Source organism: Ochotona curzoniae, unplaced genomic scaffold, assembly GCF_017591425.1.
Source record: "Ochotona curzoniae isolate NIBS_2020 unplaced genomic scaffold, NIBS_Ocur_1.0 contig_1274, whole genome shotgun sequence".
In the NCBI taxonomy this organism is placed as follows: domain Eukaryota; kingdom Metazoa; phylum Chordata; class Mammalia; order Lagomorpha; family Ochotonidae; genus Ochotona; species Ochotona curzoniae.
Window position 1 is genome coordinate 1,916,962 of NW_024465023.1, and position 26,314 is coordinate 1,943,275.

The 26,314-nt window shown below is 41.0% G+C and overlaps 1 protein-coding gene across 4 annotated transcripts in view; it reads left to right on the top strand.

Annotated features, from left to right (window-relative positions):
* Positions 1–21,478, top strand: part of REPS2 (RALBP1 associated Eps domain containing 2) — a 210,779-nt gene extending 189,301 nt beyond the window's left edge. For all 4 annotated transcript variants that reach the window (XM_040997630.1, XM_040997655.1, XM_040997640.1 and 1 more), the window contains 4 exons: positions 10,455–10,538; positions 11,817–11,962; positions 17,560–17,665; positions 20,993–21,478. In XM_040997630.1, coding sequence (XP_040853564.1) covers positions 10,455–10,538; positions 11,817–11,962; positions 17,560–17,665; positions 20,993–21,061 — 405 coding nt within the window. In that variant the 3' untranslated portion in view covers positions 21,062–21,478. The remainder of the gene's footprint in view (positions 1–10,454; positions 10,539–11,816; positions 11,963–17,559; positions 17,666–20,992) is intronic.
* The last annotated feature ends 4,836 nt before the right edge of the window (positions 21,479–26,314 follow it).

Sequence of the window (26,314 nt, forward strand, 5' to 3'; positions counted from 1 at the left end):
GACTATAAATGTGCTTAGGGCACTGAGAAGGTAATTTTCCTTAAATCATCACAGTGATGTGAGTTAGTTGCATAATCCCCATTCTGTAGATAAAGAAATTGAGACTCAGAGAGGATAATCAGATGACCAGCTTACATACCAAGCAAGTGCAGCACTTGTATTTGACTCCTAATCTTTGTGCTCTGTGCTGCTGTGTTCTGGTTCCAGTTACTGTGGCATGAATTTTAGACCTCTTGTCAGGTGGAATGTGGAATACTGCTGGGTTCATGGCTGGCTCATTACACACATTGATTGGAGGACCTGTCATTTGCTGGCATTCAGCTTAGGCATGTATAGAGCAACAAGAGAGCAAAACACAGATGCTATCTTCTGGGCACTTGCATTTCAGCTTCATATCTGTCTTGCAGGTGACTTAGGTCATAGACTTTAGTAATTATTCTTGCATAGAGGTCAGTCCTTTGGGCCCTCAAAAGATGCATTTACCCACTGTGTTTGATGCTGATTGTGGACTGATAGGGTTTGTTATAGCCAAGGTGTTGCTGGTTGTTGGTTCTGCATCTTCTATGCTTTTTGGTATGTTCTTGCCTAGTAGATATGGGTGTTAAGTGAAAATGTAGCACCAAATGACATTTAGAATATCTGTAACCCACTGAAAAGCCACTACAAGCTGCAGTAGGATTGTCTGTTTAACCACTGACTCCCTCATTTCCGGTATGGAGTTTTCAGTGACAGATGGAAGTTTTAGTTTCTCATTTTAATCGGTCAGTAGCTTAAGTATTCCAGACTTTAAAAGTAAGTTACCAATTATCCACTTCTTGGCAAAGGTCTGCAATTAGATCCAACTTTTTATTGCAAATTTGACTTTTAAACAAAATCTTATTGCTAAAGATCTTTCCCAGCTGGAAATATTTATTCATGGAACTGTTGGCATATCCTACCCCCTCCCACCACCCATGATAAATGGTTGAGAAAACAATTAAGAAGCCTACTTAGTTTTTTCATGAGCACCTGTGGCCTTGTTCTGACTGGTGTCTCAGAGACTTGGTTTTCTCATCATTTAAATCAAGAATTTGGACCACAAGTGGTCCCCAGTTGGTCTGGGCTGGCGACATAGAAATCACCTAGGGATCTTGTTAAAATACTAGTTTCTTAATGCTTCATCCCTAGGAGAGTTTGATGAGAGAAGTCTGGGATAGTGTCTAGAAGTCTGTATTTTATTACAATTCCCAAGGTAATTCTCCTATACCATCTATATCTTCAAGCCATTGGGCTGGGAGGTCTAGAACAAATAGAATTGAGCTGGAAAGAAACTTCTGGTCTGTTTGAAGACTCAGGGAATACTTATGTGTCTGAGAGAGGCTCCATTTGGGTAAACTAACCCATTAATAATACAGAGGTAAGTTGGAGCCAGTCAATATAAAACTGGCTGAGAGACTGCTGTTTGTCACAGACCTTGGGAACCCCCTGAAAGGAGAAAAAACACTGATAATTCTTAAAGATTAGTTTTTCAGTGTGTGGGGCAGGGATGGGACTAGGTAAGTGTTAGGACTTTTCACCATTTACCCAAGACACCAGTGAGCCACACAGGAAATTTTTATTAGGTGCAGAGAGCAAGGGAGTGAAAGCAGAGAGGGAGAGAAAGAGAGGAAGAGAGAGGAAAGGGGACTACAACCAGTGGCAGGACAGGGACTCCAAGGGAGCCCAGTGAGAGAGGGGACTGCAAGAGCAGATGAGGGGTAGAGAGAGGGGAAACAAAAGAGATCATGAAAAAGGCTTGTATTGAGAGTATAGGGCTGCGGGGATTGGTGGATAGCACCATCAGTACAAAATTGGGTGCATAACTAAATAGCACAAGGCTTTACAAAATGAAATTGAAACTAAAACTTAGTGGAACTGAAACCTAAGGGAAACTGAAACTGAAAGGAATGGAAGCCTAAGGGAAGCAACTATTTAAAGTAGCGATGGGTCTAAAATGTTGGGGGCCTCATCAGTCTTCAGGGCTGATGTTCAAGTCACACTTCACATTCCTCCCTTTTGTCATATATAAAAGTAAAGGGCACTGTTCTCTCCCATGGCTTGTTTGAGCTGGGTTTGGGTGCACTGTTCTCTAGGCAGTGGTGTCACAGTGGTTGGGGAAGAATGGGAGGTCTGAAGAGGTTGGTATCCCTATAAAAGAAGCTGGTTAAAGGTTTGTTTACTTTTTTTTTTTTGCATTTGAGTGCAGATAAATTTTTGAAAGAAAGGGATAAGTTAAGGGGCTGTGGCCAGTCCCAAAATGAGTAGTATTAAAGGAGGGAGGAAAGGGGCACTGAGTCCAGGAAAACTGGGAGTTGTCATTGGCTTGAGATTGATGGAGGCAAATTTTGAAGTTCAATAACCCCCAATTCATTAATGTAGAAGCAACGTTCCTCTTGCAGGAACATGCAGGTGCCTCTTCCTTTTGTCATAGTAAGAAGGCCCTGGGCTCTTCTGTTTTGGAGGGTTGCCTGTGCTGGAGAGGTGAGTTGGCACTGGAGAGAGGCTAGGGAGAAAGCAGTGGCGTCTAGGGCTGTTTTAAGGTTGTCTGATAGTTGCTTGATTGAGGTAACTGAGTGTCCCAAGCTCCATGTTGCTAATCACATGGAGGGCAGGCTGGTAACCATGGTGGCCCCCCAAGAATATCTCAAGGAAAATGGCATATTTTGAGTGAACTGGTGCAGGGTGCAGCCATGAGAGTTCTTCCTTACTGTCATAAATGATCTTTGGGGAGAGGAGGCAAGATTGGCTACTTGAACTATGGTAGAAGTTAGGGGTATACATAGGAATGGAGGGAAGGGTTACTTATCCGAAATCCTTTTTGAAAGGTAGTTTGAGTTTTTCCAGAGGTTCGTAGTGAAGGTTTGTTTTGATGAGGAGTTTTGGTCTTGGGGATTGCCTCTGTGGTTATGGATAGATCAGTGAATATATTTGTGACATGTCATCATGGCAAGTGTTGACCTTCTGTGCAGACTTACTATTTCAAAAATTGCTGGATGGGAGTGTCTGCTTGACTTTGGCAGGGCACTGGAGTCACTTGTGCTCAGTCCCAGTGTCCGAGCCTTTGTTTGAAGGCTGGGAGGTTTTGTTTGGTGGCGAGGGTTAGGCTAGGACATAAGTGAGCAGAGGCTTGTATCTGCCTAGGAAGAGTTGGTTCACAGTAAGAAACCAAAGGCTAGAAAAAGATGCATTGAAGGATTCTAATGGCCCAGGTGTGAAATATGAAGAGCAGTAGACTCAGATGGGAGCAGTGGACATTTGTAAAGCTAGCTTGCCTCAATGGAACTGGAATCTGTGACATAATATTTTAAGCTACTTCAAAAATCCATAATTCATTAGTGTTGTGCTCATTTGCCTTGGCTGTTATACTGCCTGTTTCTTGTTCTGTTTTTGTCCAGGAGATTTTAAAGGAGCCCAATAAATTCATGCAGAGAGATAGTTGGCAGCAGCAGCAGCAACAGCTGTTACTGCAGGGAAGGAGGGAAGCAGGAAGGAAGGGGGTACTTTCTCAGCAGACAGTAACCCATCCTTACACTGTGGCTAAAGAGGGAGGAGAGGAGTGGAGCAGTGATCCTTGGCCTGCCAGCTGCTGTGGAGAATACTCTTCTGTAAGAACTGAATGTGGAATGTGGCATTTAACATTCAAGTCAAATGGAGTGTTCTTCCTTCGTTGCTGTCAACTCAGTCTGCTTGCAGTCAGTGTTTGCCAGAGTGTGTTCCATATAACATTAGTTCTGCTAGATGTTAATGGGAATTATATAAGAATAAGAGTTGAGGGCCCGGCGTGGTGGCGCAAGTGGTTAAGGTCCTTGCCTTGCACGCCCGGGATCCCATATGGGCGCCGGTTCTATCCCGGCAACCCCGCTTCCCATCCAGCTCCCTGCCTGTGACCTGGGAAAGCAGTGGAGGACGGCCCAAAGCTTTGGGACCCTGCACCCGTGTGGGAGACCTAGAAGAGGCTCCTGGCTTCGGATCGGCATAGCATTGGCCGTTGCGCTCACTTGGGGAGTGAATCATCGGACGGAAGATCTTCCTCTCTGTCTCTCCTCTCTGTATATCCACCTTTCCAATAACAAAATAATAATAATAAAAATAAAATCTTAAAAAAAAAGAATAAGAGTTGAAGCCAATAAGGTTGGGAAGTGATGGATAAAGCAAAAGCAAATGACTTGCTTTATCCCGCAGACTTTCAGAGCATGGAATGTGATTTGTGCTCAGTGAATCTCCGAGAAAGAGAAGCACTACGCAGGGGCTCCCAAGATTATCTGTAAATTCTTTTTCCATCTGGCCCAGGGACTGACAAGCTATGATCCACTGGCCAACTGCATCCCACTGCCTGTTTTTAACATCTATGAGAATAAACCAATGGCCATTATTTATATTTCCTGTAGTTGCCTTAGCACAATGGTAGAGCTGCAGTAGAGGCTGACTGCATGGCCTGGAAAAGCCTTAACTGTTTACTGCCTGCGCTTCATAGAAAATGCCTGCCAGTCCTTGCTCTAGATAGTTCATGGAACTCATTCTCTGGGACTTCCATATGCAAGATACTAGTTTCAGATGATACAAATGGGTTGTTCTAGTGCTACTTTATGTTGCTCAATTTTTGCATTGCTATAATTATTTCATCTTTATTTTTTGTCTCACAACCATTTAGCCATTATCTAGGATAAAATTTGGGTTCTGTGCATCCTTGTTCTTTTCTTTATTGCATTTTACTAATCACTGAGGGTGTATGAGGTTACTGTACAAAGTTCATGGACAAACAGAATTAAAAGTCTTTTTCTTGGTGCAAAATCTACTTTGAACCCCATACACTTTTTTTAAGGTTTATTTTTATTTGAAAGGCAGAGTTAGAGAGTGGGAGAGAGAGAGAGAGAGTGGGAGAGAGAGAGTGGGAGAGAGAGAGAGAGAGAGAGAGAGAGAGAGAGAGAGAGAGAGAATTTCCATCTCTAGTTCACTCCCAAAATGGATCCAACAACCAGAGCTTAGTCAATCTAAAACCAGGACCCAGGAGCTTGCTCTGGATCTTCCACATGGTTGTAAATGCTAAAGGCCCTGAGCCAGTCTCTGTTTATTTCCCAGGCCATAGGCAGGGAGCTGGGTTAGTTGTGGAGCAAATGATACATGGATTGGCTTCCATATTGGATGTTGTTGCCACAAGCAGAGGCTTAGCTTACTACGCCACAGTGCCAGCTCTGCGCTGTTCTTATATTTATTTCCAAGTGTTTCCTTATTCTCAGTCCCACCAACCTGGTTTTGATGAGAATTTTATTTTAAATTTATTTATTTGTGCTGGTACTATAGCATAGTGGGTAAAGTCACTGCCTGCTTTGGCCTGGTACAGCCCCAGCCTTTGAGGCCATCTGGGAAGTTAACTAGCAGATGGAACATCTCTCCCTTTCTCTCTCCTCTGTGTAAGTCTTACTTTCAAATATATATATAATCAAATAAGTATAATATTAAAACAAATGTATTATTTGGAAAGCAAGAAGGGAAGGAGGGGGAGAAGGGGAAAGATATCTATATCTATCTATCTATCTAGATGGAGAGAGAGAGATCTTTGATTCACTGGTTCACTCCCCAAATGCTCATAGCAGCTAGAAACTCATCGCAGGTCTCCCATGTGGTTGGCAAGTCCCCAGCTACTTGAGCCATTACCACTGCCTTTCAGGGTGAGGCTTAATGAAAAGCTGGAATGGAGAGTGAAGCTGGGACTGGAATTCAAGCTCTCTAATATGGGCATCCCAAGCACTGTGCCAAATGCCCACCGTGGCTATTATCTCTTGTAGTCCACAGCATTCCAATTGGGTTCCCTTCCTATAGTATGGATTCCTTCTAGCTCTTCTCACCCCTTGGATCCATAATAAATCTTCCTAAAATACAAATATAGTTAGCTCACTTACCTATTTAAGGCTTTCAGTGACCCCCTCAGCTCCTCAGAATAAGCTCCAAATCTGCAACATGGGTGTGCAGTGTTGTCAAGAAGTTCTTGGAAAATGTATGTCAAGAAAAGTATGCAATTTAAGAGCTTTTCCACCAAAATAAACTTACCTCTCAATTCCCTTTTCTGGGGCCATTACTGTAGTATAGTGGATAAAGCCATCATATGCAACACACGCATCCCAAGTGGTCACCAGTTCATATCCCAGTTACCCCGCTTCTGATCCAGTTTCCTGCTAATGGTCTCAAGCAGCAAGGTAGCACAAGTGTTTGAACTCCTGTCATCCATGTGAGAGACCTAGAAGAAACTTCTGGCTTCAGAGCTTGTCCTGGTCCACCCCTGGCTATTGGAGCCACCTCGAAGTGAAGCAGCAGATGGAAGACCCCCTCCGCTCTCTAACTCTTTCAAATAAAATAAGTCTCTTCCAAAAATTCCATTTTCCAGGAAGTTTTTAAAGTACACTTTTGTATTAGTCAAGGTCCGATAGGGAAAGCAGAAACTACCTTAGCATTTCGTACTGAGAGAGCTTCAATTCAAGGAACTTGATATTTAGAGAAAAGATTAGGCATTGCTGGACTTCCACCTGCTGCAGTGTTGGGCAAAGCATGGGATTCGGTGGCTAGAAGCCAATCCAAAACAGTCTACTCCACTGCCCTTCTGGAGCCTCAGTCCTCCCTTCTCCCTACTCTGTTCTCTTATTCCACCTTATTAGGTCCAAAATCCTAAACATGCTAGAGTACTTTTTGTTTGTTTACTTGCTTTAGAAACTTAAAATGGCCAACATTTATTCACTCACTGTGCCTGTGGATCAGGATGGATAGGGGTGGTTCAATTGGGTAGTTCTAATTCAAAGTCTTTCATGAGGCCACTGGCAAGACGTAATCTAGGGCTTGAGTTATCTGAAGGTTCAAGTGAAGCTAGGATAATCGATTTTCCTGGCGGTTCACTCACATGGCTGTTGGAAAGAGCTTTCACTTCCTTGCTTCTTGAACTCCAAGAAAAGAGAAGTCCCTGGTAGGCAAGTCGCCTAAGAACAGCTGGGAGATATCTGTAGCAGCCAGGTCAAGTGGATCTTGGTGTGGACACCACAGCACCTTTGATCGGAAACTTCCTCTCACTTAGGTCCTACACATCTACCACAGTCCTTGATACAAGAGAGGTACAAAATAAATATCTCTTAATTGAAAATGAGTGAACAGAAGTCTCTCTGGATCTGTGTCCATTTCTGGAAAGCCACCTGACATTGGTTTCGCATCACCCATGGGAATGGGCAAAGCCACAGGATGACCCGCCATATCCTGAATGGCAGTGCCTTCCAAATCTATGTTTGATCGAGGATTTTCATTGCAAAATGAGAATACATTTGTCATTTGTTGGCAGGGGAGTTTATAAGCTACATCATCTTGAGTTTCAGTGAGTGTCTTTGCTTGAAGTACATACTGGCTCACTGCATCCTGCCTGGGTATATGTTATTGCATGAGAAGCCATGAAAACAGCACTGACTGCCATTTGCAATGTTAATTGTAAGACAAATATTTGTTTCTTTCCCCAGAGTGAATCCTTAAATTTCAGTTCAGACAAATAAAATTTGAGATGAGGCCATTATAGCTGCAGAGTTGTTTCTCCCACTTTCTCAAATACTCAGAGGAAAAAGCAAGCCTTTGAGGCTCCTCTGTGTTCATGGGCTGTCAGTCTTCCAGAATTGGTAACCTAGAAAAGTCTGAAGAAACAGCTGCCAAGCCTAATTGTGAGCCTCATACTATTTTCACAATGCAAAGTGAGAATCTTACTGTGAAGGGAGCGCTTGTATGCCTAAATCGCATCTTTAATTTTCTTGCCACGAGGCTGGTTTTCTTTCACTCTATCTCTCTGGGATTACTTTGGCTCTGACAAGGTTTTGCTTAATTCTGGGACCTTTCTGATGCCTGTGTTCCAGGTGCCTTCCATCTCCTCTGTGTTCCTTCCTCTGCCTGCTCAGTCCATGGGCCTCTTTGGAATGGGTCTTGGAGCAGATGGAATGGGTGGGAGTTCTTGGGTTCTTCCTAAGGAGACCAATGTTAGATGCAAGCTGACTTGGCACTGTGGAATTGCCTCCTCCAAGTCACACACTGGAACATCCTGGACCTTGGCAGTTTTAGGAAGGCGAATATGTACATGGAAAAAATATTGTCAGACACTTCTCACAGCTGCTCCCTCCTTTTCCTCCCCCTGCCCCAGTGCTGTTCATGTTTTATAGAGATGATTAAGAAAAAGGAAGCACTGACAAGGACACTCTACTATTTTGCTCTGTTCACATTGAGAAAGGGTCAATTTGTCATTTCCTTCATTATTTCCATGAAAAGGAGGCTTACTCATGTCTGCAGGGCAAAGAGCCATATAGCACATATGTCTGCCTGATGAAGGAGAGCTGACCAGCTGAAAGGTGGCATGCTGGGGTCTGTCATTCCTCTCTGTCTCTCTGCTGGGATATGCTGCATGCATGGGCTTGGGGTTGGTCATATGCCTTTGAAGCTATTAATTTCGGGGTCTCAGTCTCCTTCTTCAGCATTGGGGAAAGCTCATGGGGAAAACGGGCATGCAGGTAGTAATTGGGCACTCACTCAGCCATGTATAAGGCAGCCATTCGACTCATAGCTCTTGGACTGTGCCTGGTTTTGGTTTTGAAAATCTCTTGGGAAAGGGAGGTGAATATTGTACTTACTCCCCAGAATCCTGCCAATGAACAGACCCTAGACAGCTTTACTTGGATGTTTTTAGGTGCTTCAAACTCAGGATGTCTAACACAAGCTCTGCCTGACCTCTGCTTCTGTGTCTCCTGTCCTAGGGATTGGCTTAAGTACTCCTGTCATACTTGGGGCAGAAATAATAGGTAATGGAATTTAGAATGTCCTTCATGAGCTCGCTTTTGGAGTCTCCTTTCTCATCATCCTGACATGTTGCGTCTTTAGCTGACTGAATCTTGCTTGTCAAAATTACATTGAGAGTTTATCTTTACCCAGTCTGCTGTCCCATGTGACTTGGCCACATGTTCTACCTTAGGCTATGGAAACGCAGTTTTCTGGTCTTTTCTCTGCCTGGCCAACAGATTTCAAGTCAAAGTGTATGTCTTCATTCTTGGATGCCAACAGTAGCACAGTATTCAATTACCTGTAGAAGCCATTGAATACACATATTTTAAGTGAGTAGCACTCATGACTAAAAGTGCCTGAGGCTGTACATTGTCGTGCTTGCCTACACAACTTGGGAACTTGATGCTTGTGGTCTGATCCTGCCATCTTGGGTGAGTTCCTGAACAGCCGCTCTTCATCAACGGGATAGGGATAATAACTACTTCCTAGGACTGTGATAATGAAATGTGAGAAGACATGCAAAATGCTCAGGCAGTGTGTGACACATAGTAAGTGTTCCATGTGTCACAGTGTTAATAACAACAGGAATCTACAGCTATTCTTAATGGAAGGGAGGACTAAAAATATACCTGGATTAGAGAATATATTTAGAAAAAATATATTTTTTTTATTAGAGATCAGGCACTCAGAGTGCCTGTACAGTGGTGTTAGAAGAGATGGGGAATTGGTTGGGACAAAATGTAGGAGCAAATGGGATTACTTTGGGAGAAAATGAACAGAGAGAAAACTGGAAAGGTAGAATTGAAGCTGGAACTTTGAGAAATCCTGTATTTGAGCAATAAGAGAAGCCAAAACAAGAATAATAAAATAATTACAAGTGGGAGTTTGCAGTTTCACACATAGGGGCAGGGGTTTGGGAAGGGCAGTCAGACCACGCTGGGCAGATCAGTGGAGAGGAGAGTTGAGAGACAATGTGAATCTGTGAGCTGGGAGCAGGCACCATTCGGAAGCAGCAGTTTCAGTAGTCTGTGGAGCAAGCCACCTGCAGGAAGTTCAAAAGGATAGGAAAGTGACCCAAGTGGCACACTCAGACACTATGTTGTGCTACAGTGTGTATTTTTGTAATGCAAATGTCTGGGTAAATAGAGGAAAGATTGGTTATCTACCATTCAGTGGTTTAACCTTTCACATTACTCTCCATACACCCTCTTCCTTTTATTAACGTAAAGAGCTACACTCGGTGAAATGTTTCTTAATTAGGAATTTAATATTTTAAAAATTGCACTTTTTTATCGTGATCATTTTTTCTTTTGATGCTTGAGTTAAAAATCTTTGATTTTCCAATTATTTTTTCTGATTAGCTTTATTACTTTTAGAGTTTGATCTGATGAAGCACTAATGTTTTTAATAGTAGTGTATATGTCCAGTTACAGTTACAGTAATCTATATGTGCTGACACCTTGTTGCAAGCTTGAACATACTGGAAGGAGGGGTGTGAGACAATAGCAGGGTCTGTGCAAGCATTGATTTCCAGGGGGATCAGAAGGCTGTACTTTCTAAATCACTTTTCCCTTCATGACTGTTGTCCTGTTGTGTCTTACATACTTGGTTGTGCCTTTGCGTTTCTGTCCTCTTATCTATTGTTACAGGCTGAGCAAGTATCTGAGGCCGAGTTACTCCCACAGTTGAGCAGAGTTCCTTCACAGGCTGGAGAAAGTAGTCCAGCAAAGAAGGTAAGGCCAACGTGCGGATGCTATTCTGATGGCATTATGAGCCCTGCCCTCTACTAACAGATGCAGGGTTTTAAGGTTGCCACATTCTGAAAGGAATCCCAGCAAGCCTGACTTTCTGGAATGTGGATTCTTCATGAAGAGTAGGAGCCTGAAGATTCCTGGGTTTCACCTTTGATGTCACTGATAATTTATCCTGTCCCTCAACCTTCTAGCTAAATCTGGTAGCCTTTTGATCTTTTAACAAGATCAAAAAGTTCTATGGGAAAGGACACATGCCTTTAGTGATGCCTCACATGTCACCCAGCCTCTGTGACAGTTTCATTTGGGATGGTCTCCCCTTCTTCTTCTCTGTGTCATGGTCTCTGGTACTCTGGCATCTTCACTTCTACCTAGCAATGCCATTGAGTCACCTGCCATCTGCTCAGTAGGTACCCGTCAATCAGCCTGCTTCCCATCCATCTTCTTCCCTTGTTCTATATTCTCACTCTCTTGCAAGCCCTTCTTCCATCAGAGAGAGTAGGCTTTGGTTCAGGGACAAAAGTGAGAAAAGTCATTCAGTAAAACAAGCCAATTCTCTCCTTCCAGAACACTCCATGTCTCTTTGGCCCAACTTCATGTTGAAATCAGGAGTAAGAGAATGATGGTTTTGTGACTAAGGCCTTTATAAAATTCAAAATTTATATTCCCAAAGTGAGCCAGGAGCCATTTTGTCTGCAGCTAGAAAAGGCCTTGTTTTCTGAGATACACACGGGGTCTGTGTGAGTTTTAAATGACAAGAAGCAACAGAATGCTTGAAACCTGGGAAAAAGAAAATGAAAGAAACAAAAAAGTAGAACACTGGACCTGACATCCTTCCAGATGTGAAGAGATAACTCAGGATTGGTGGGCTCCCAAAGGCAGGGCAAGGTGCATGCTTTGATTAGTTCATCCAGTGTTTGCATGTTGGAATATTAAAACAATATCCCATATGTGTACAAGTATTCCATTTTATTGAAAATTCAAATAACAAAACAATAAAAAAAATAGGAATGAAGAAAAGACTAAAAGGAAGAAAGGAATGAGTACAGGCAGGCTGGCAGGCCCTTGGAATCTGATGCCAGTGTCCCTCCAGTTCTTGCCAAACCAAGGATCAGCCATGTATCCTCGCCTGTGCATTTTGAATAGAGAAGCCATCCGATCTTGGAGACAGGGCTAGGGGAGTGTGGAACACTGACAGAGTGGGTGGGGAAGCATTTAAATTTTAACTTTTTGATTTTTATATTTGATTTTAATTCATAGGATGCACCATATTCTCAGCCCCCTTCAAAGCCCATTCGTAGGAAATTCAGACCTGAGAACCAAGCTACAGAAAACCCAGAGCCTTCTGCCACTGTAGGTGGGCCAGCTTCAACAGCAACGGTGAAGCCTCATCCGATGGTCCAAAAGTAAGTGAGCCAGGCAGATGAGAGCGACGGGAGGAACTTCCCTTTAGATCTGCAAATACATGTATCTGTAGCCATGTTTAGATTCACAGTCGTACCTGTGGGAAGATTTGATAGTTGTCTTACCTTACTCATCTTTCTGATGGGATTACAGTCGCCATCACATAAAAGAAAGCCTTATGAGATCAAGGATTCAGCCTGAGCCAAACAGGCGGCAAGTCCTAGGCTGTGTTTTTTGGTTTGGTTTAGTGTTTTCCCCCACACCTCTTTCTTGTACTGGTCCAGATTTTCCTAGCAAGAAGACAGTATTATTCGTGGCACTTTGCCCTCTTTGTCTTATTTCATGTTCCTTTAGAGAAAATGACTAGCTCCATGACCCACAACCCCAATTTGTAGTAGATGTGTTATGTGATTATTTTTAATTCCCATGAAGTTTCTGTTATTGACCCTTTTCAACACAGAATGGAAACATCCAAATCCTTTGTTAACATCTGTATAACTGGGAGCAACATGTAACAGTGAGAGAGTGAGACTCTTGGGGACATGGCCAGGGACTGATGTGGCAATGCTCAATGCCCTGGACAAACCAGCCTCTAGATTGGCCTTTATTGCTCTTTTGTGAAATTAAATGAGGTGTTGGAAGCAGACTCCTGCTACTGTCACTTGGCTTCAGTGAGCCTGATTGGTCACAAATGTAAAATATTGAAGAGCATCCCAACACTACTGTAGGGGCCCTGCAAATCTCAAAGGCTCCTAAGGACTTTGTTTTGCTTACATCCTTATGGGAAAAAAACCATCATGCTCTGTGGGTGCTATCATCAATGTGCTTTGGAAGCCCAAGTGTCATTCTTCAACTCTGTACCCTTCATCTGCAGATGTTTTTTTTTTTTTCAAATGGACAGTTTCTTCGAGGTAACAGCTCATAAAGGAAATATATATTGCCTTTCATGTTCCCCTGAGACTTTTAGGCATCTTCCAGTGGCCTTCAAGCTTGGGGGATACATACCAGAGACAAGGTGGCTAAATTTTCTTCTCTGTTATACCTCTAGCAACCCGTTTGAATTTCCATTTCACATTAATACTCAGTAGTAGGTACAGTGTCCTCCAAAGTGGGTGATAGGGCCCTGGGTGTTCACACAGAGGTCTTTTGTTTTATGAAATAACTTTGTTGAAATATAGTTTATATGGAGTTCCCTTTAACCTTTTAAATTACAATTCAATTGTTTTTAGTATATTCACAAGTTCATGCAGCCATCACCACAGTCTAATTTTTGGACATTTCACCATCCTATAAAGAATCTCTGTGCTCAATGGAAGTGTTCCCCATCCCCCCTTTCTCCTCCAGCCCCTGTAAGGAGTAATCTACTTTCTTTGTGGATTTCTGGCCATCTCAGATAAATGGAATAATGCAACATGTCTTGTGCCTATTATGTTTTAATCAGTGTTTTCAAAATTCATCAATGACATAGTATGAATCAACACGTAATTATTTTGTTCCCAAATAATTTTCCATTGCATGAATATATACCCCATTTTATACATTCATTCATCAGTTATTTGGTGGACTCTTGGCTTATCTGTACTTTTTGGCCTATAAGAATAATGTTATTTGTGCTATTTGTGTAAATGTTTTGGTGTGGATTTATGCTTTCATTCTTCTTGGGAATACAAGGATGCTTTAAAAAGTTCATGGAAACTGAACTTTATTTTGGTTCAAAAAATTTGAAATCCCTGCAGCTTTGTATTTCTTCTCATGAACATTTCGCTTATCTATGTATGTAGTACCTGAGCAGTGAGGTTGCCGGCTTGTTTGATAGCTTTGTGTTTAACATTCTGAGGAACTGCCAAACCATTTTGTTGTAGTGGCTATACTATGTTACGCTTCTATCAGCAGTATCATGTCTTCATTTTTTTTTTAAGATTTATTTATTTTTTTTATTACAAAGTCAGATATGTAGAGAGGAGGAGAGACAGGGGAAGATCTTCCGTCCGATGATTCACTCCCCAAGTGAGCCACAACAGCTGGTGCTGTGTTGATCTGAAGCCAGGAGCCAGGAACCTCCTCCAGGTCTCCCACACAGGTGCAGGGTCCCAAAGCTTTGGGCCATCCTCAACTGCTTTCCCAGGTCACAAGCAGGGAGCTGGATGGGAAGTGGAGCTGCCAGGATTAGAACCAGCGCCCATATGGGATCCTGGGATGTGCAAGGCGAGGACTTTAGCCGCTGGGCCACGCCGCCGGGCCCTCGTGTCTTCATTTTTTGTCAGTAGTATCTGTTTTGTTTTCAGTAAAGTCACCCTACTGAGTACAAAGTGGTATCTTTTTGTGGTTTTGCTGTACATTTCCTCAGTAACTTATGTAGAGAACCTTCTTATGTGCTGATTGAGCTTTGGTATATGTCTGCTTTAGAGAAGTGTGCATGCATCTCCTTTAACTAATTTTAATGTGATTATTAATCTATTTTGACTTCTAAGTTCTTTATGTTTTCTGGATACAACTCCCTTGTCAGATATTTGATTTACAAATATTTTCTATGATTCTATGGGATTGTCCTGTTTTTGTAATGGTACTGTTCATAACAGTAGAGATTTTAATTTTGATGAAGTCCAGTTTATGTTTTTGACCACTTATATTTTGTGCAAGATATCCAAGAAACTATTGCCTGCTACAGGGCATAATGAGTTTCTCCTGTGTTTGCCTGTAAAATTTTGACAGTATTCAGTTGACAGTGAGACATATACTCTAGTTTTTGTTCATTTTGTACATGGCACGAGAGTATGAGCCAACTTCATGTTTTTTTTGCATGTAAATACCCATTTGTCCCAGCATCCTCTGCTGAAAGGAGATACTTTCTTTTCTGCACCACTGCAGTGAGTGTCCTTCCTCATGCTGTTCTCCTACAAGTGAGGTGACCACATAATATCCAGTTGAGAGAGATTAGTGCTTGCCAACAACACATTTAGTGGTATAAATAACAGGGATATAAGCTCTGAGGTAAGGAGGCTTCACACAACTTCTTATTTTAGTTCTCAGACCAGCTTGTTTTGCGGTAGTAAAAAGGAACATAGCCTTCCTAATAAGCCCCGGAAAGAAAAATAGCCAGCCACATGATGTTTAGTCTATGTAGCCCTGGATTCTGGGAGGGAGCAAAGCTTTGATGCCCTTGGACATCCACTGTATGCTATAATTTAGCCTCTGTCCTATGCATCTAGAGTGTCATCCTTGAGAAAGTTGAGAAAAGAGTCACAAGTCCTTTCTGTAGGGCTTAATTCTCTGCTGCCACACCAGTCGAGAGAAGCTAAAAAAGGGAGACCAGCTGCAAGATGGTCATCAGCTGTGATGAAATCAGCATCAGAACTGACTCACAAGAGTCAAATTCAGCTTTACACACTGCCATTGGCTACTTAACACAAAGGAATTAATAAGGTTTTGTCTTTTACTGAACTGCTAAATGCAGATTACAAATAATAAGCTGTTTTCAGATTGCATCATTTGTAAGAACAGAACTAGGCTTAGAAATAGTTTGGCTTAGTTGTTTGCCCCGCCCCCCAACATTGCACATGTCTGCTAAACGTGGTCTTTTGGAGATAGATGACATCATTTGACAGTACTGTGAGTGAGCCCGTGCCAGCCTCCATGGCCTCTTCTCTTCTCTGTAGTCCCAGGCAGTGTCCTGGGTGACCAGGGGGCATTCCCAGCAACCACTATGGCAGTGCTGGTTGACCTTATGATGGTCTCGTTATGGTTGCCATTCTTTTCTCCTTTCCTCTTTAAGGCATGGTGGTATTGGAATGTCTGTGGGATTGATGATTGGTTCCCCTGATGAAAACCTACCATTTTCAAGTAGAGAAAAGGGAGAGCAAATTTAGTTCTTAGAAACCATACTCAGATCTGCTTCAGGAAAAGTCAGGGCACAGGGTGAAGACTAAGATTTTTAGCATGTAGAGAAACCAGTTTATATCTTTGAAAATATTGGTTTAACTGCCTGAACAAAAGCCAGGTAGTAGTGGCTCCTGTGGCACAGAAATTGCTTTCTTTCTCATGTAAAAGTCTGAGTGGTTCGGAAGAGTAGGAGACCTTTATTAAGCAAGTCAGGCGCCTTGTGTCTTCTTGCTCTAGATCCTGTTTGCCTTCCAGGGAGAAAGAACAAAATGGAGAAAAACCAGGTTATGTATAAAGGACACAACTCAGAAATAGCATATATCACTTCTCTATGATCTCATTGTCCCAAAACATAGTAACGTGATTTCACTTAGCTGCAACAGAAAAAGTCATCATGTGCCTAGCTCAAACGGAGGGTGGTATATTCCTGAAAATATATTTCTGAAAACAAAACGAGTGAAGGTTTGGGGAAGTATTCCACTAGAAGACCTGGCACCTCAGAGTTAGTAGGTAGTGTGACATGTGGATAAAGTGGGCAAAACAGAAGTCTGCCTGACTTCCCTTTTTCTTTAGAGACTGATTCACTTACGGCTCTGTCTGGAACACTAGTTCCAGAAAGCACTAGTTCCAGAGTAGAAAACTAGGAGAACCTGTCTGGTAAACCCTAGAAGGAACTCTTTAAGAGGATGAGGCAAGTTAAATGTCTTATGAGTCCCCAGGGGGGTTCTGCGGCTCACATTACTGTCTAAATTTGGGCCTGTTCTTGTCTTTGCTTTACTTCAGGTCCCTTTTGGTTGTAAATAACAAAAAGTAACTTGCGGTAGCAAAACCAAATCCTTTATTGAAAGAGAAGTGATTTGTGGGAATAAGACACGTGGGGTTAGTTTTGTTCTGGGAAATCTCTTCCCTTCAGCTCCAGGGATTCTGTTCTCTGGGAATTTAACATCTCTTACTATGAGATAAAAGGTTGTAGGTAGGTTATACCTATGGTGAACATATTCATTTATCATCCCAACTTTGTACAGAGAGACAAAGAGAGTAGTAGTAATATGTAAGGCCAAAAAGTAGAGACAATAATTGGTTAAATAGGATACATAGCATCGTTGTTACACCTATTCTGTGAATTTACCATGGAGCTAATTTGCCAATACTGATATGAAAAAATAATCTGTGTTTCCCTAAGGTGCCACATATGTGTGCTGCTGCATGTGTGTGCATATGCATGTATGTTCAGCCATTCATGCCTCATGATAAAGAAATAAGGAAGAATTTGGCAGTCTTGATAAGTTAACACAGGATTTTTGCTAAAGAGAATGTTCTTCTATTCTTTTCAGACTTGTCCAGAGGGGCCACCTGCAGGTTTTTAAAATGCCATTGATACTTACATAAAAGGGCATTCCGGTTAATGAGGTTTGTCAGGAAGAAATGCTTATTAAAATATCTTGGAATAAATGGAACACAAATGTTTGAAAAGGTCCAATTCACAGCTTTTATTCATGTTATAAAATGTGAATTACTTCAGGTGTAAATAATTCACATTGGCAGGTTTTTTTTTTTTCATTTTGTGTTGTGCCTGCTGCTTGCCTGTAACTATGAGATTTCATTTTTAGAGCCCTGTGATGTTAACCCCTTGTTAGTTTACAACATCTGATGCATCAGAGTGCTGTGAGAACCTAGACACATAGTTGCTTCTCACAGAAACCTTTGTGCTTTCTTGAAGACAGTCTTCCAAACAGAAGAAGGCCATTCAGACTGCCATCCGCAAAAATAAAGAGGCCAATGCAGTGCTGGCCCGTCTGAACAGTGAACTCCAACAGCAGCTCAAGGTAGGCAGTACTGCTCAGTAGGATTTGCAGGCTTATCCTTGAATAACCCTACCCCTACAGCACCCCTGGCATTGCCTGATCACCCATGCTGGTAAGACTTGCCTTCTTCTCCAACCTCTTTTGGAAGATGCCTTTAAGCTCCACGGGTTGGTTCTTGCATGCCTTACAGGAAGATTAGTAGTGTTACTAATGTAGACTTATAGCATATGTGAACTAAAAGAGGCTTTTGAAGCCATTTCTGTTGATCAAAACTTATAGGTAAGAGCTTGATTGTTTAGAATCTCTCTGGTTCTATGAAGATATTCTGTGAAGGTACTTTGAAATGTTCATGATAAATGGAATTAAAGCATAAGCATATTTGAGTATAATTTTTTTAAAATCCACACATAGTTTCTTTGTGATAAGCATTTCCATAATACTTATTTCAGTGGTATTATCAAAGGCTATCCCCTCCTCTTAAACTTGAAAATGGTTCTAGCTTCACCTTCTCGAAGGCAGTATCATCAGCTATTTACTTTTAGTCTAGTTGAAGTTTTCAAACTGGAGACCCTTCTTGTCTTCTGCTTAGAGGAAAAGGCATGTGGGTTGGGGGCTGCAATGGTGGTTCAACAGGTTAATCCTCCACCTAAAAGTGCTGGCATTCCATATGGGCTCCACTTCATGTCCCAGCTGCTCCACTTCTGATCCACGAGCTCTGCCTGTGGCTGGGAAAGCAGCAGGGGATGGCCCAAAGCCTTGGGACCCTGCACCCATAGGGGAGACCCGGAATTACCTCCTGGTTCCTAGCTTTGGCTTGCCTCAGCTACAGCTACTACAGCCACTTGGGGAGTGAACCAGTGGATGGAAGATCTTTCTCTCTCTGTTTCTATTTCTCTCTGTAAATCTGCCTTTAAATAGAAATGAATCTTAAAAATGAGAATATGCATTTCCTCTCCCTATTTCCAGCCCAGTATCATGTCCACAGCTGTGCCTGTTGTCTTGCTCATCCACATGTTATCTGCTTTACTCTTTTGAGGAATAAATTTTTAATCCTCTGCCTGGTAGAAAGAAATATCTGGGAATCTAATTACTCCTGAAACAGACTTGCAAACAACACTAACTTTATCCCATGCCCTTGCATTCGTTCAGTCCCACTCTCACAGGTCGGTAGTGCTGCCAATTTGCATTTCTCAGGGATTCTCCTGTGTCGTATCAGATTGCTTCTTGCTTCTGTCATTAGCTTGTGACTCAGTTTTCTTTACTTGATCTGTATGAGTCTGGATGTTCTAGGTCTAGTGAACAGCAGTCTGAAGAATGATCAGAGCAGACCTCTAGTCACAGCTCCTCAATCAGTTCCCAGATTCAGCGTGTTTACTAATGTGAAACTCCTTGAATGAAGGGGCATCTTGTCCTCCAAAGGGAGGGTCTTGGCTGCTTATTTTGGCATCTCTAGAATGTGTACTTGAAGTAGCTGCTGCCCACATTCCCATATGTTTTTCCTGGATTTGCTGTCATTTATCTTTTGTCAGTTTGTTTTTGCACTTACAATTTTCAGCTATAATTTCTTCCTTTTTTTGTCCTATAGATCAATGGCACTCCAAAGCTCTTTCATTGTTTGAGTGGCATCCAAGAGGATATGGTATGGAATCTGGCTAGGGTCAGTTCTCTGTCTTTACTTGAACTCCATATTGCTTAGTTGGATGATATCTGCAAAGTCCTTGGAGGACCACATCTACTTTATCGAGGCCTAAATGCATATCTCAAGTGTTACATCCCTTTCCTCTGAGCTCTAGATAGACATGTGCAATTTATTTTTATACATCTCAGATGGTTAATTTCGAACCCTCTCCTAGAAATTCCCATTCTTTTGCAATCTCCTTTGTCTCAATTAATGCTACTACCTGATGGCCACTGCCTTAATCCCAGGGTTTAGAGTCATCATCTAATTTTCCTCTTCTCCCCCGTCAACTTTATCAGCAGGCAACTTTTTGTGGATCAAATATGTCCAGAATTCATCTACTTTTCTTTATTTTTATGGCTTGTATCCTGATCAAGACCATCCTTATTTCTTGCCTGGATCCCTGTGTGAACCTTGCAATTGCTCTGTTGCATCCATTGTGTCTGCAATAGCCAGAGTGAAAATTGTGAATTATAAATTGGATCACAAGTTATAATAGTGACTTCTAATCTAATGTGATTGGGAGTCCTAAGATCTGGGTTCTGACTAAATCTTGGACTTCATCTCCTACCAGTATCTTCCTTACTCTCTCTACTCTGGTCATGAGCCTTCTTTCTCATCAACTCACCAAGCTGATTGCCTCCCTCCGGATCTTTATGTTGCCATGTTGTCTTTAGCAATGAATTTCTCCCTTGTCTCCATGTGGCTTCCTTTTCATTTCATTCAAGTTTCTGCTCAAATTGCATCACCTTTGAGAAGTCTTGCTTCATCACCCCCTCTGCTTTCTCCTAGATTTAATCTGTTACCCTATTAAGTTATATCATGTTATTTATTTGCTTCTAAAAATTTTTTGGTCATGAACTTTATATTGCCTTTCCATTACCATTTGAATATAAGCCCAATGAGTGAGAGTATCAGTCTTGTTCATTGCTGATGCCATCACAATCAGGATACTGTTTGATGCATAGTAGATGGGTGGATTGGAAGGTGGGTCAGTAAGGGCTTGTTGAGCACTACTGGCATGCTACTGATTCTGGAGCATCTCTGAATTGAATCTTTACACAGAATTCTTTTCTAATCTACTTCAAAGTATTTTTGTGCCCCCTCTCTCCATGCCAAAAAAAATCTGTTTTAGTGTGCAAACTTAAATTTTTAAATACCAGATGGCCATCCCTTTCTTCTGCATTTTAACTGTATTTTGCACAGAAGCTTGTATGAGACTTTGGTGCAGTGGTGACCAATGCACTTTTCCATCCTTCAGACCCGAGTGTGGTGCTAGATTGGAAACCAATCATTTCCACTAATGCTTTAGGTCTAGTGCCTCACCTTTCCGTGTTGTTGGGGAGGGTCAGGATTTTTTTTCTACTCTCTTCTAATAAGTCTTTTCATTTTTATTGTCACTCTGTCAGCTCTGGATCTGTTAAAAATGACTAAGACTAAGGTGAGGCAGAAGGGGTCAGTTAGTTTCATTTTGTCATCTTCAGAGAGGAGTTGTAAAGCCCCCTTGTCAGCATCTTCAAATATAATACATTTCAGCTCACTTGTTCTTGATTTATGTAGCACTTTTTCTGGGTTCCATTTTAAGTATCCTTTGAATATCTGATAAAGTGGAAATGAATCCAGAAATGACCCCTTTACTCTGTGTTTTTCTCCTCCTTTGTGTAACTCAGGAAGTTCATCAAGAACGGATTGCGTTGGAAAATCAATTGGAGCAGCTTCGTCCAGTCACTGTGTTGTGACCTCCTAAGGTTCCGGTGACAGTGGGTGACCTTATCTGCCAAGATGTTTTCTTCAACGCTTTGAGCCTAACTACTTGTTATAGATGTCTGACTATGTCAAAGCTGTGAGCAGCAGAATATGCTCTGTATGACCTTTTCTGATGCACTTCACTTGTACATTTCAATGTGGTAGAAAAAATGCTTCAACTGATTATCACACTTGAAATTATAATGATGATCAGTGAAATTTATCCCCATTTCGAAGTACTTTCTCAAGGTATTAGATGCTGCTCCCTACCTTAAATCACTCCTTTAGCAAATACAAATAATTTAGAGCATTATTTATTTAAAGAATTTATGATTTGTACAAAATCTTTAACCAAGTACCTTCAGGATGCTTGTTTTATTTTTGTATGTATACTACATACAAGCAGTTGGTTTCCTGAATAATAAGGTTTCCAACTTGATAGTCTTTGGCATGATAATAATAAAAACAAAAGTAAAATGAAAAGCATCAGATTTAGCTTGGCACTGTGCCCTCCACCACTATATGCCAAAAATTGCTTCTCTAGTGCCATTTTATATTATATCTAGCGATAAATAATACATAACTATTATTTTCTATTGAATGTCAAATACTTTTTGAGTCTTTACAACTTTGTGAGTGAAGAACTTGGCAGTGAGCTATTTAATTTGACTAGTATAGCCCATTAATCCAGATCACTCAGTCCTTTCATGTAAATTTTTGTGCAAGAAGCCATCTACTTTAACTGTCTCAGTGATCAAATTAAATAAATATTGCAAGATATCTACTTTTATCCTGCATGAGATAACATATGTATAAATGCATGAGTTTGGAAGCCACCATCAGCTATGAAAGGCTGCTGAGACAGTTTGAATGGATAAATATTTGTTGTTTGAACCCAGGTATACAGACTGGGGGAGAAAGGACTGGCTTTAGCATCAATCCAGCAATCTCTCATAGTTATTTTTGTCCTTATCATAACCCAGATGCGGAATGTATTGGAAATAAAGAAATAAGAAAAGAAAGCAGACCTCACACTGGACATTTGACTCTTGTGGTCTCTGTGAAGTTCACCCTTGGGAAGTGATTGCTTTCTGTCAGGCTCAAGATGAGCTCAACTAACTTCAGTGCTGGTGGTGCAAAACAGTTAGCTTAAATTGAAGAAGCTGTTGTCCTGTAGAAATTTAGTAGCTGCAGCTTCCCCTAGAGCCCTAGTTGGAATGGGGCCAGCCCCACAGAGTCACAGGTTACTGATTTGCCTCCCAGGGGTGTCAGCTTTATCATCGCTTTTCAGAGATCATCAATGTCTAGAAGTGCTGCCTTTTGTATATTTTACTAATTTGGCCATTCTTACGATATTAGAATTGGGTGTATCTAGGACCTTTATGAAGTTTTTTTTTTGATGAGTTTGCAATATGTGATATTAAGTCTTTGGTTTCACAAGTCAAGAGCTTTTAGAAAAAGTGGCCATTTGTTGAATGTTTTCTTATTTCATTGGCAAGCTTTATCTATTACTTAATGGCAGAAGCAAAAGGCTTAAAAACATGATTTTTTTTTCAAAGAAAGACACAATCTATTCCATGCATATTTGAGGGTTTTGAATCATTGTGTGTGTGCATGTGAGAGAAAAGCATGAAACTTGAACTGATTCTCTGTTTCTCGACTGTCCTCCTTCACATTCCTCCCTCTGTCCACGGCCGCCTTTTTTGTTCGGGTGGGGAAAGATTGGGAGTGAGTTTAAACATGTCCTAAGATCGTTAATGGGTCAATGCAGATTTTCAAGTAACCTCATTTCTCATGTTCTGAGGTCTAGGGGCTGCAACGAATTTGATCAAGTCTTCTCATTGCAGATATTTTACAACATGTTTCGTTTTTGGTACATCCCATCCAGGAAAGTCCAGCATATACACTTTACCTCATAATCTTCTGGAACATATGTACTCACTCGGAATAGCACTTCATATCTGCTAGCCAGACATATGAACTAAGGAATGCTAGTCTATACTATGCATTTGAAAATATTGATGTGCTGTTTTCCCATGAAGCCAGTGACAAAGTGAGCCAAATTAGGAGGTTGGAGTTTGTTTAGTTGGCTTGGTTTTCATTAAAGGAAAAAGGTTGAATTGACTGATTAGAGTACCCAAGTTTCATAATCTCACCAGTATTTTAAGATAGGTATAGCATTAAAGCACAAACCCAGCCTTATTGACTGAACTTAATTTTGACCACAGCTTATTGGTTGCTTAGAAATGGATTTTTTTAATACAAAGGCATTTGTGTGTATGTGTAGAAACACATTGTTCTTATCTAAGCAGTGTTCCTGCTTTCTTTCTGTTTCCTTGGGATGTGCACTTTTAACCTTAGAAATGTACGGCCTGTTCATATTGCTGTGATTTGTAGAAAGGCTAGGTTATTGAAATCACCACAAAAATACCTCTTCTATAAACCACTCCAAAATTAGATCTTTGTTGGCAGAATTCTGTAGTCTGAAGATTGAAGTTGCTCCCATCGGTGGGGATTTAGTTACTTTATTGTTCAATGCTCTTCCTCCTTAAGGATCTCCCAGTCCCATGGAGGAACGCACAGCAGGAGATGAAGGCGGGCTTCTAGGGCTTCTCAGTGCCACGTGTATGTCACATGTCACATTGGCTCTCTCTCTACCTGGCAGATATGAAGCAAAAACCAGAAGGTCGCAATCTAGAGTGAATGTATGTATTGTGAACAAGACAAATATTTGCATTAGTTGAAAGGATCTTGATTGCTTTACAAATATTAGACAATAAATGATATAAAAACACATGAAAAGTATGGATTTGCTTAGAACTCAGCAAACTACCAGAGTATGAGAAAATTCTAACACTGTCTGTATTTCTGAGAATACTACAGCAATTTTAATGTAATGCCCTAATTATATTGTGGCAATGTATTAAAATTATTTCTTAGATAAACTTATTGAAGCATTTATGAATGAAATTATATGATAGCTGAGATTTGCTCTAAGTGTATCTTTGGAAAATCCAATTAATGTCCAATTAAACCAGTACAAATTAAAAAAAAAAACAAATATTAGGCAAGTGCTTGGACCTAATTGGGACAGGAGACCACTTAGCCAGAAACTATGTCCAACTTAATGTCATTCGGGAAGAGAACATCAGAGCTGAACAGAACTAATAGCCATCTCTTGTAGTTAATATATATGTGAAAAACAAGGCCCTACTAAACAGTAGGTCCTTCTCTGAGACAGTGTATAGAAAGAGGTAGCTAGTGGCAGCACTAGGGTACCAGGGAGAGTTTGTGGATTCTGAGTTAGATCCTCCATTCTATATTAGTACTAAAAATAGAATACAAAGTCTTTTTTTCTCACTTATGTTGAATTTTATTTACATAATTAGTCTTGATGAAGTCATGCAAGGAGTTTTAGATGTAGAAATTTCTCTGTCATTGAAGTAAAAAAAATAAAATGTGAAGGAAAAGAATGCAGTTGAAGTATTTGTCCTTCTGAACACCTCTGCTTTCATGATGAAATACGTTACTCTGAATTTCTTGTCAGAGCTTCTGATGCTATTGCTTGGAATGGATACACCCATGTTTTCCTTAAGGGATTTCATTTTTAAAATAGATTACTGAGTTTGATATGAACTCAGTGTGTAGTAAGCTAGAGTTTTCCTCATTGTTTCTTAAGTTGTTTGGGTCACAGATGTTCAATTTCAGCATTTTGGAGTGAGGAATCAAAATCATGAATTTTTTTTTAACTTTCTACTGTTATTAAGCATTCATCTCCTCAGATCTGATTTGATTCTATAGTCTCTTTCTAAATGATATTTATTTCTTAAATCATCTCATAGGCACAGTAATAATGGATACATGGCCAAGAGATTAATAAAGTAGTATCTGAAATTGATGTGTTTCTTGCAATTAATACAGGCATTTGAACCTACCTTCTAAGTCATAGTTGGAAAGCTCTGAATTACTTTGTAACACATTAGACTGAAAAATATTTTTGCTATAAAACTAGTATCACACCTGACTAGATACCCCCAAGGGAATGTGATTTTAGAAGTATATAAAAATTTTAACTTACCATACCAAGCATATCCTTCCATGCTATTGACAAATAGGGCTCATTTGGTTGTGGTTTGAACATTATGCACTTGAGCAAAATGGAATAGCAGTTAAGAGGTCTGTTTTCCTTTCTAGATAACTAGGACACTAATAACTTTTTCTTTCCAACTGGTTTAGTCTGTTTCAAGTGTACTTGTTCAGAACTCTGATTTCAAAGGATCAGTTCAATTTATAAATTTATACTACAACTATGAGCTTTTTTTTCATCATGACTCAGTGTGGTTCAAGTCCCTAGCAAGAAGTGTCCACCAACACTGACAGATGGGTCACTGATGGCAGTTTATGCATTAATCTTCCTTTCCGAGCCACCCTGCTTGGCTTGTTTGTAAGGAGAAATGTGCCTAGTTATGTGATCCCCCCACAAGCAGTGCCCAGGGCAGCAGATGTGGAGGCCAGCCTTTCAAAGCAAAGGAAGCAGATTCTCAGAGCTGCTGCCCTCCCTTACACAGGCTTTAGGAGGCTGCCTTGCCAGTATGCCCTGAAGCAGCAGTGAGCTAGTGTGAGCAAGACATTCCACGTGCACAGCTGCTTTTTGACTTTATGGTTATTTCATGCATTGACAAAGGAACCTTTTCTAAGAGGCACTGCCCAGTTTTCAATGACAAAACATGTTTTAGGTACAGTAGTCTTGCTCTGATATCAACGACTGACGAATGGTTATTTTCATGTTTAGAGAGTTCTCCTGACTAAGTTTGTAAGCTAAGTTCTTGCAGTGGAGTGTGGACTAAAGCAGGTTCATAACTTTGAAGATGAGAGGATTTCAGACTTTAGCACGACTCTAGTAGGGAGAATGTAAGGTAGCAGCTCAGTCCTAACGCACTCTGCTGCACAGCAGGACTGGTCCCTGCAGCCCCATCAGGGTGCTCTGCTCTGGCAGGTGCACAGTGGCTGTGAGCCCCACTCTGCGACACTTAGATCTGCTGAGTTGTGTTATTTTTATCTTAAGTCAGTTTGATTATGAGTTGGGAACTGGAAATAACCTTTTCTTTAGCACTGCCATTCTTTTTATCTTTAGCACAAATCAGATGTTCTAATGAGCCAGAGACTAGAAGAGCCATTTTAGTCTTTATAACTATTGGCCAAGAGAGATAATGAGCTGATGGTATATTTTAGCTTCAAACAAAAGT